The sequence below is a fragment of the Hipposideros armiger genome, unplaced genomic scaffold (assembly GCF_001890085.2).
Source record: "Hipposideros armiger isolate ML-2016 unplaced genomic scaffold, ASM189008v1 scaffold_43, whole genome shotgun sequence".
In the NCBI taxonomy this organism is placed as follows: Eukaryota; Metazoa; Chordata; class Mammalia; order Chiroptera; family Hipposideridae; genus Hipposideros; species Hipposideros armiger.
The window spans coordinates 3,990,044-4,000,411 of NW_017731393.1; the positions used below are offsets into that span (position 1 = coordinate 3,990,044).

Below are 10,368 nucleotides of genomic sequence, written 5' to 3' on the forward strand. Positions count from 1 at the left end.
GCCGCGGCCACGGGAGAGTTAACGGGACCGAGCCGGGTCCCCCTCCTTCGGGCGAGCTTGGGATCGCCCCGGGCCGTGCCATCCCGAGTCCCGGAGTCCCGGAGCCAGCCCCTTCCTCCCTCTCGGGGGGGCGTAACTAGGTGCCAGGGAGCGCGGCGGCCCGGGCGGGCTCACCTGTTACTCGGCCGTGGCCCCGCGCACCCACTGAGTCCCAGGGACCGCGGCCGGGGGTTGGAGGCTGGGGGCGCGCGGGCCAGGCTTCCCACCCAGCGAGCCACGCGGGGGTGCCCCGCCGCCGCGCCCGCCTGTGCCCGCGGTGCCCGGCTCCGCCCGGCGCGGCCACGGAGCGCACGCCTCCTGCCTGCTGACCCTCTCGTTTGGTTTCTCGCAGGCCTCTGCCGCAGACATGGAGAAACTCAGGTGAGTGGAGCGTCTTCCGTGCCGCGGCTCGCGGGCCGGGTCGGGGTGGGGGCGCTGAAGGGCGAGGGGAGAGGGCTGCGCCGGAGCGCATCTCCCGGGCCGCCTGCGGCGGGGCTGCCCCGACCGAGGTGCTGAGTGTGGTGCGTGTGTGCGCGGTGAGACAACGGGGAGCCTCGCGCCGGGGGCTCGTCGGCCGGACCCGGGCCGCTGCAGCTGGGGGAGGGGGTGCGCCGCCAGGGTCCGGCCTGGCCTCCGCGGTCCCGCGTGCCCTGCCCTGGACTCTCGGTTGTCTCCTGGGACCCTCCGGGTTTCCGCTCCTGCTGTTACGCACTGGTCTGCAGCGCCGGCTGGCCCCCCCCACCCCCAGCTGACAGTTGCCTGGTTCTGAGCTTTTAAGTTTACGCCTCGTGGGGGCGGGGGTGGGGGGTGGCGTCCTCGCGGCTGGCCGAGGCAGTGGCGTCTTGGAGCCATTTTGGGGGAATCCCGCGACGGCGTCTGGGGAGTGTCCCCCGCGGCCTCCCTCCTGGTGCTCAAGTTTGAGCCCTTGTGGACTCCCCTGGGCTCCCTTCATGGCCCTCCGCAGCCCGGGGATCAGCCGGTTTGAATATTCACGACTTCCTCTGAGACTTCCCTTGGCTACCCTCACCCCCACTTTGGGAACACCCCTCCTGTGTTTTCCTTCCGGAGTCTGAGCCGAGGCGTTGTGTGAGCAGCAGGCCCAGCTCTGGCTGCTGGGTTTCAGCACCGTCAACCCGGGCTGGAGGGTCTCTTGCACCCTTCCCCCGCTCCCCGTTCTCCCAAGGCCAGAATTGGCATCGGCGGGGAGGACTCTAGGTGATAGGTTCGCTCTTTCCACCAAGGGTTAGGGACCCAAGAGAGCCCAGGCTTGTTTCAGGGCAGGTCCCTGGGTCTAGGGGAGAGGAGCCAGCACATTCCCAGGTGACTCTTAGTGCAGTGGATGAGTCACCTGGGAATGTCCAGGTGGGAGCCTAGGGACAGGTGGGCTTACACAGAGACCCCAGAGTGAACACCAGAGCAGGGCCATCTCCTGGCCACTGAGCTGGAGTGCAGCTTTCCCTTGTGGGTCCCACAGGGCCAGGACCCATTTGTCCTGCGCTGGTAGGAGAGGTCCAGCCTATTAGGCTGCAGGGGCTCAGACCCCAAACCTGATGCCTGTCAGCCAGGCCCATCTTGTCATGGTCAATATCCAAGTTGGGGCTGGTGAGGCCCAGAGAGCAGCAGCTCTGTCTCCAGGCACACAGATGAGCTCAGGACAGGGCCCTCCCAGGTACCCCACATTGGCTGTACCCCCACCAGTGTTGGGCTCCCTCTGGGGAGGAGACAGCTAGGACTTGAGAAAAAGACATTCATGGGGTGCCCTGAGGCCAGCCTTGAGGGGGAGGGTGTCTCCTCTGTGTTTCTCTCTCTCTCTCCATGCCCATCTAAGTCTCTTGAGTACCTATCTTTGTGCTCTGGGTAATGGGAGCAGAGACATGGCTCAGCCTGGTTGGGGACACAGGTAGGTGGGTGAGTCAGGTGGACAGGTAAACCAGGTGGCAGATCCTGTGCCTGCGCTGCTGAGGGCGCCAGGCATCTCTTTGCTGGCTGAGCTGAGGGCTACCCTGGGCTGAGTCCTGAAGGCTGGTGGCAGTGGCCGGGGCCTGGGCTTCTGGGCTGCATTGGGTCACATGTCCTTTTGGCCAAGGCAGGATTCCGGAGCTGGCAGGACCCAGCACAGCCTCCAGAATTGGGGGTGTCCTGCCTTCCTCCCCATCTCACCCCATTAGTGTTCTCAGAGCTGCCTCAAGGGCTTTTCTAGACCATTCCTTCCTGGCCAGTGAGGGGGCTGCCCCTGTAGGGGTGTGTCCTGCGTTTAGTGCCAGGAGTCAAGAACCAAAAGGTCCAGAGAGATGCGGGGGAAACTGGTCAGCGTGGCCTCCCGTGGGGAAGGTCTCAGGGCTTGGGGTCCCACACACTTGGGTTTTAGCACCATCAAGACTTGTCTGGCCAAGTCCTGACCCTCGCTGGGCCTCAGTTTCCCCATCTGTAAAGTGAATGTCCTAACCACCTCACCATGCAGGGCTGTTGGGAGGATGACATGAGTGAGCTACTGTGGCTGACACCCCACACGTGGGACCTGGACCATAGCAGGGGCCCTAGGCAGAGGTTCACTTTGGGGGCATCAGAACTGCAGGACTACAGGTCCCCAAAGCAGGAGAAGACTCATCTGTGGTCCCAGGTAAGGGTTCCTGGGGGGCTCCTGTGCCCTGGTCCTGCCTCCTGGCCCTAGAGTGCGATTTCTGCACATGAAGGCAGGACCTGGAATCTGAATTGAGAGGGCAGGCCCTTTGCCCCCCCGCCCACCCCAATCTGGGCTCATGGGAAGGTCCAGTAAATACTTTTTGAATGAGCAAAAAGATTATACCATTTCGACCCTCAGCGTCTCTCCTTGTGGGCAGGTATGTAGCCAGGCTCCCCCAGCCCCAGCCCTCTAGCCTGGCTCCCCTGGTGCCCACTCTCCACCAAGCACCCCACTTCTGAGTCCCCAACAAGCTGTCACCTGCACGCCTCTCTGCCTTTGCCCGTGCTGTTCCTACTGCCCAGTATGCCCTTCCACCTGCCTTCTTATCCACATGACCAACTATTGGTCCTCCCTGTCACCTTTTTTCTGTGGCTTTTGTGACCCCCTTGTCCGTCACCCCCAAGTGGACTCATTCACCTGCTGTGTACCAAGTTCCGCGTGGGATGCTGAGACACAGTAAGACCCAGGCCAGCCCTACAGAGCAGGGACACAGGTCCATCAACGGACCTTCCCAGGGATCCCAGGTTGGGGACACTGGCCTGGGGAATCAGGGTGGGCCTCCTGGAAGCAGGGACACTTGAGCCCAGGCTTGAAGGAAGGATAGGAGTTTGCAAGGAGAATAGACAGGATGGAAGGCCCAGGGGCCTGAGGAAGCAGGGTGTGTTCAGCGAGACAGGTGAGGGGCGGGGAGTGGAGGTCCCTGGGGCCCTCTCTCCCTGCTACCTGTAGTGTCCTCTATCCTCTCCACTTTGAGCACAGCCTGGGTCTGACCCCCGATTTCTCCAGCCCTAGCACCTGGCAAGGGCTGGCACACAGTAGAGCTCCCCCAGGTCTGGCCACCTCTGCTCTGGTCTATTATAGGCCCCCTGTCCCCTGCCCCCTGCCCCTGGCTTACTCAGCTATCCTGCCCGACTGCCTGAAAAACTCTTCCAGTGACACTGAAATATTTGCAGCCAGCTGCTCCTCTAATCCCCAAATTAATCCCCTCCTCTGTACAGGGTCCCTCTGCCCTTACCCCACCCCCACTCCCACCCCGCAGGGGCCACTTTGTCTGCTTTGTGCCTTTGGGAAAGCTTCCGCTGTGTAAGCCTCAGTCCCCTCCTCTGTCATGTAGGAAAGCGGGTCAGGCGCATTGCATGGTGCCTGGGACTCAGAAGTTCCCCCGGAGACCCAGAGCTATTCCCGGAACGAGTCCACCCCTCCCCCCAAAATAGAACTTTTTCAAAGTCCTGAACTGTGGTAAGTGTACAGAAAAAGTAACCAAGATCTGTGAAGTTTAGGACAACTACCAGTGACAACCACCCAGGTCAGGTTGAATGCTGCCAGCCCCCCTGAGGTCTCCAATATCCTGACTTTTGTGATAAGCAGTCCTGTTTTGTCACAGTTTGGCCACCTAGGTGAGCATACCTAGCCGACACAGTTTTACTTGCCTGGTCTAGAACCTCCTATACGTGGAGTCTTTCAGCCGTGGTTTTCAGGCTGGTTCTTTTTCATCACATCATGTTTGAAAGAGTCCTTGTTGGTAGTGCGTGGAGCTGTCCATTGCTGGCTGTCTTGGGGAACAGCATTTACGACTGAAGTTACTTCAGTCTGTTTATTCATGGATGGACATCTGGGCAGCTTTCAGCTTGGACCACTGAGAATGAAGGTCCCATCCAGGTGATCCAGGGAACAGGGGCTGCATTTCTGGGGGTGTACCCCAGAGCAGAGCTGTTGGGCCATAGGGCATGCATACAGTCAACTTTAGAAGATAGGGCCACACTCTCCTGGGGGCTTCTGCCAGTCACCCTCTCAGCAGTACCTGAAGTTCCTGTGTCTTCACAGCCTCACAGCACTTGGCACTGTCAGGTGGTGGGCGTGTGCTGTTTCTTGCACTTCCCTGGATGACTGCCCACTTGGGTTTCCTTTTTTGTGGGGTCTGAGTGCGTTTTTCAATCAAGTTGTCCTATGGATCTGTAGGAGTTCTTCAGATAGTCCTCGTCAGTTACCCGTGTGGCAAATACCTCTCCTGCTTCTCACCCTTTAAGTGGTCCTCTGATGAACAGAAGTTCATATTTTTAATCTGTTGAATGTTTAAGGCTTTCACTTTTTTATTTAAATTTGTTGTGTCGTGTTTAAGAAACTTTTCTGATGTCATGAACTTACTGGCTTTCAATCCATTTGAGATTGATTTTTGTGTATGGTTTGAGGTTGGGCTTCTTCTTTCTTTTTTTTTTTCTTTTGCACACGGACACCCAAATGTTCCTGCCCATACGCTGATTCATTTATATTACTAGTATTTGTTAGGTCTGGGCCATGCCAGACAGTGTTCTCTATGCTGGAAGATACTATGGGGAAATGCCAGGCTGATGTCCTAGAGATAGAGACAGACAGTTGTCAGGTCGTCTTATAAATGTAAAATCACCTTACCTCATCTCACATGACTCTCTCCTTGCCTGTTCCCCTCTAGCCACCAAGACATATCAGACAGTCTCCTGCCCCAGGGCCTTTGCACATGCTGTTTCCGTCTATCTGAAAGCTCTTCCCCAGATATCCACATGACTCTGGCCTCCTTTCCTTTCACATCTTTCTCAATGTTATCCGTGGGGTGCTGGTGGTGGGGGAGCTTTCCTGACCACTCACTCTGTTTATAATTATAACCCCCTCCCCTGTCTTCCCCTTTCCTGCTTTAATTGTCCCTGACACCTTGATCCCCACTAGACTCACAATTTTATTTATTTATTTATTTATTTATTTATTTATTTATTTATTTATTTATCTTCTTTATCGCCTGTCTCCCCCCCCCCAGAACAGCAGCCCACTGGTGATCCCCAATGCTTAGAATTGGCACCTAATAGGTGCTCAATGAATGATTTTGAATGATACTGAGCTGTGGCGAATGGTGAGGAAGAAGGAGGCAGAGGACAGCTTTTCCCCCACTCTTCATGATGCCCAAAAGGGGGACTCCCCATTCTGCCCTGCAGAGAGGGGGATGTTGGGGAGCACTCATGCCCCCGCCCCCTCCCTCCTTCCTCAGAGACTGGTGATTGTGCTTTTAGTTTTTTTTAAAGATTTTATTGAGGAATTGGGGAAGGGAACAGTGTTGGGGAATTGGGGAAGGGGAACATTGTGTTTTTCCAGGACCCATCAGCTCCAAGTCAAGTTGTTGTCCTTCAGTCTTAGTTGTGGAGGGCACAAGCTCACCTCCAAGTCCAGTCGCCACTTTCAATCTAGTTGCAGGGGGGCACAGCCCACCATCCCATACGGGAGTCGGACTGGCCACCTTGTTGTTAAGAGCACACACTCTCACCAGCTGAGCCATCTGGCCGCCCACTGGCAGCTCAGCGGCAGCTCAGCTTGGGCGCAGCTCACTGGCCCGTGTGGGAATCGAACCAGCAACTCTGTTGCTCAGAGCTCGCCCTCTAACCAACTGAGCCACCGGCTGGTCCCCTGTTTGTTTTTTTTAAGGTACCCACTGAGAGGCCCTGAGAGCTGTGAGAGCCTCCAGTGGAGAGATTTGGCCTCAACTGTCCACCTCTTGTGTCCTCCACTCTACCCCCAGCAGGCCTACCTCCCTAAGTGTGGTCCTTCAAGGCTCTTGGCCCCACTGCTAAAACTGATCCTAGTGGAAGAATGTTGATGGACTAATTCTCACTAAGGTGTGAATGACTACTGCCCTTTGATTTCTCCCTTTGGGAGTCAGGGCATTATAAAGAGACCCTCCACAGGGATTGTTCTCTCTTCCCTGCTTCTGACCTGCCCTTCAAAGTCTCTGGTCCCCACAACCCATCTGAGTCTTCATTCTTCTGCAAAGGCTCCCTGATGAAGTATGTGATTACAAAGATAGATTCACCTGGGTTTGAATCCCAGCTTTGACACTTACTGGCAGTGTGGCCTTGGGCAAGTTTCTGAACCTCTCTTAGAAAGCGTTCTGAGCATCGCATCATTAGCATGGAGCTCGGAGCATGGTTAATGTGCATGGGCCAGTTCTGGCCACTGACTGCCCACCCCTGTCTCAGATGGTGTCCCTTTGCCCTGTTTCCCCAACCACTGGCAGGTGTGACATTATTCCCACTGTGAAAGAGAGGACCCAGCGAGCTGAGAGGACCCCAGCTGAGAGGGGGATGTGACCGGCAGCCCTAGATTGTGTTAGGACCTGAGAGCATTTCAGAGTCAGGGGCAGGGGGCCAGCTCTGCTCACCCCCAGACTGTCTGCACTTTCCCTAGGAGGGCTCATCGCTGGTCCTGGTGGTGGCTGGGTATTAGAGCGAGATGCGCTGTGAGCCTGTTCCTCAACGTCCCAGGCCACCCCCGTTACCACAGGCAGAAAACCAACCCTGACTGCCATCTTGGGCCTCTACTCTGTACCAGGCGCCGTGGCCAACCCTCTCCTGGGGTTGTGGGGGCGAATTCTCCCTTCACCCCCACACAAGCTGAGAGTTTATTTGTGTTCCCGTGTCCCGAGGGGCCCACCAAGGCTGAGGGGCTCGTGGGCTGTGGTGTCAGGGGCAGTGCTGAGGTGTCTGCCTTGATGGAGTTGCTGCCACCTGAGACGGAGAAGATGGAGATAGGGTAGATCTGGGGGTCCATGAGATGCTTGTTGGGTGAACACAGCAGGACCTGAGGCCAAGTCTCCTGGGCTCCTCAGCCCTAAGCCCAACAGCAAGGGGTTGCTCTGCCGGGCAGGGTTTGTACCTCTGTGTCCTGTGCCCTGGCAGCAGGGGTGACGTCTAGGGTTGGGGGACTGGTGGTGACATTTGGAGTGGCCGCCCTGGGGAGGGTGCTAATCCTGACTACTCACTAGCCGGGTGCCCTTAACCCCATGAACCCTTCATCTGTACGACAGGCTGCGCCCCTTGTCAGGCCTTGGGTGAGGATGCAATGAAGAAATGCCAGTGGCACGCAGTAGGTGTTACTGGGTGATTGAAGGGGGGGTGGGAGGTCTCAGGGAAAGCTTCCAGAAGAGGTCATGATGGTCACAAGCGCTCTTCCGGGCTTTAATTACAGGCGGGGAAACCGAGGCCCAGAAAGGCAGCCTCCTTCCGGCCCACGGCTGATGCTGAAGTCACTGTCACGGCTCCACGCCTTTCCTCCCAGACTGTTTCACCCTCGGGACTATCTCCTGTGGGTGTGGGAAGTTTGGGGGTAGGTTGGGGGCTGAGGGTGGGGCAGGACCCACCAGGCACCGAGAGCACCTGGAGAGGCCATGAGGCATGGAGAGAGCGCAGGGGTGGGCCGGCCGCCCCACACCCCACAGTCCAGGGTTACTGATGAGCCTCCCGCAGTCCTGATTACCTTTATGATCCCCAGAATTCCAGAAAACAGGCCCTCCTGCCGATCCAATTACCCTGTGCCCGTGTCTGTTTGCGTTGGAGAGCCGGCTGGCGGGGTGCTCAAATTAGAGAAGCCAGCGTGGGTTCCTTGGTGGGCAGTAATGAACCTGATCATCAAAGTGTTGAGTGGCGGCCCCCTCTCACCTGGGCCCAAGGGCAGGGGATGACAGGTGCTGGGAGGTTAATTTGGGAGCCCTGCAGGCAGCTCCTTATCCGCTGTGGGGCTGACCGCCAGTCCTCCCCTCAGACACCCTGAACACCAGGACTGGAGGGCATGTATGGCCTCGGGGTAGGGGAGGGGTCCAGGACCAGGTGTGCATAATCCTGCCCTCCAGACGCCCCCAGTCCAGAGGGGGAGACAGACAGGAGAGTGACAACCAGCAGTACCCGTCTGGGTGCTAGGAAAGGGGGCTGGGCTGGGGTGCCCAGGAGCCCCATGCAGCTAGGGGTGAGAGGGCTTCCAGGGTGGGGCCCAGTGTAGCTCACCTCACCTCTCCTGAGGCAGCCTCCTTGGGGCTCCCCATCCTGGCTCACCCACCAGAGGGACATCCTCAAGCCCCAGCCTGCTGCCAGTCTTTCTGCTGTAGAGTGATGCTGGGGTGTCGAGAGGGAGGACCAGACCCTGGGCCCGTGCTCAGGGCCAGGTGCCCTGTGCCTCCTGCCCCGCCCCCCAGGCCTGGGCTCTGGCCAATCATCTGCAGGATGCACCTGCCCGGCCAGGGTGTTGTCACTTCCAGGCCTTTCCCCAGGCTGCACCCCGCACAGACAGCCAGTCACAGCGCTGTCCCTCATGACCGGCACGGGGACCTGTCCTGCAGGTGCCGGAGGCCTTCCTCCACGAGGTCCCCTCTGCTTCCCTGCTCGGGTTGCCAGATGAAGTACAGGACGCCCAGTGACATTTAAATTTCAGATAAACAGCTGGATGCTTGTTTAATGTATATCCCATGCAACGTTCGGGACATACACTAAACACTTACTAGCTCTTGGTCTGAAATTCAAGTTCCACCCTCTTGTGATCATTTCAGGAAGTTCAGCTTTTATAGAAAACGGGAAGCAACTTCTTTGGGCCTGGCCAGGCGAACAAAACCAAACTGTAAAGCTCCAAAACTCAGGGGCAGGAAAAGCCCAAAGCACCGGACCCTGCAGAAGGGCGTTTGGGGTGGGTTGTCAGCAGGCCCGCAGCCTAGACCTGGGGTGGACACTTCCCCGCTCCTAGCCTCAGTTTGCCCATCTGTAAAATGCGCTCACTTGTGTTTTTCATTCATTCAACAAATGCTCATTGGGCTCTCCTGTGTGCCTGGCTCAGGGTGGGTCTCACCAAGAGAGCTGCACGTGTACGTTGAATGAGGGAGCAGAGGAGCAGCCATCGGGGTCCCCGGGGACAGGGGTCCAGGCAGCAGGGACTATAGGAGTGAAGGCTCTGAGGCAGGAGTATGCTCAATGTGGCTGGAGCCGGGCAGGTGCAAGTGTGGTCCAGGGGGTGATGGGGAGGCCCCTGCCCATCAGGTGTGAACATGTTGGAACTGACCCAAGTGAGGCAGGGGACAGGGGCAGGTTTTGAACGGAGCGGGGATGGATCTGATTTGGTTTCAACAGGTCCGCTCTGGCCGAGGGTGACAGGCACGAGCCAGTTAGGAGGCTGGGCAGCAGTCCCACGAGAGAAGCCAGGCCCAGGTGGCACTGGAAGCTGAGCCAGGGGGATTTGCTGCCAGCCTGGGAGAACAGGAGAGGAAGAAAGGCGTCAGGGATGCCTGCGGGCACGGGCATGGGGCCCGCTGTGCTGGGGGGCGGCGGGGAGGGAAGGCTGTGGATTTGGGGAGGCTGAGCAGCATTCACGTGGGCCCTGCAGATCTGAGCTGCCTGCAGTCATCCCAGGGCCATAGAGGCAGCAGGGGAAGGCATGCCTGGAGTCAGGGGAGACATGAATGTGGGGGTCCTCAGCAGAGCGATGGTATCTGTGGCTGGGGTCACCATGGAGTGAGTGTACCCAGGGAAGGGGAGAGGCTGGAGGCCTGATCCCAGGGACCCACTGGTGGCAGGAGGTCAGGGAGCGGAGGAGCGTCCACGGAGAGGCCAGGACAGGCAGCGGGAGGAGGTGTGTGTGAGGAGAGAGGGGTCGGCTGTGTCACTGGCTGCTGAAGGGTCAGGTCACGTGAGGGCTGAGAAGGGCCCAACAAAAGCAGGTTCGGTGACATGGAGGGGACAAGAGACAGGTGGGCATTGGTCCTGGCAGGATGGGAGCGAGGACAGACATTTCCACGGAGCAGAGAACGGGGCGGTACCGGGAGGGTCAAGAGAGCGTTTCTGTGAACATGGAAGAACTAACTGCACGAC

At 58.2% G+C, this 10,368-nt stretch overlaps 1 protein-coding gene across 7 annotated transcripts in view; it reads left to right on the plus strand.

Moving 5' to 3' along the window:
* BEGAIN (brain enriched guanylate kinase associated) overlaps positions 1-10,368 on the plus strand; it is a 29,965-nt gene that overhangs the window by 1,252 nt on the left and 18,345 nt on the right. For 6 of the 7 annotated variants that reach the window (XM_019639149.1, XM_019639155.1, XM_019639151.1 and 3 more), the window contains exon 2: positions 392-420. In XM_019639149.1, the coding sequence (XP_019494694.1) occupies positions 407-420 (14 nt within the window). In that variant the 5' untranslated portion in view covers positions 392-406. Of the gene's footprint in view, positions 1-146; positions 421-10,368 lie in introns of those variants that run through there. The other variant, XM_019639152.1, reaches the window with a different exon arrangement.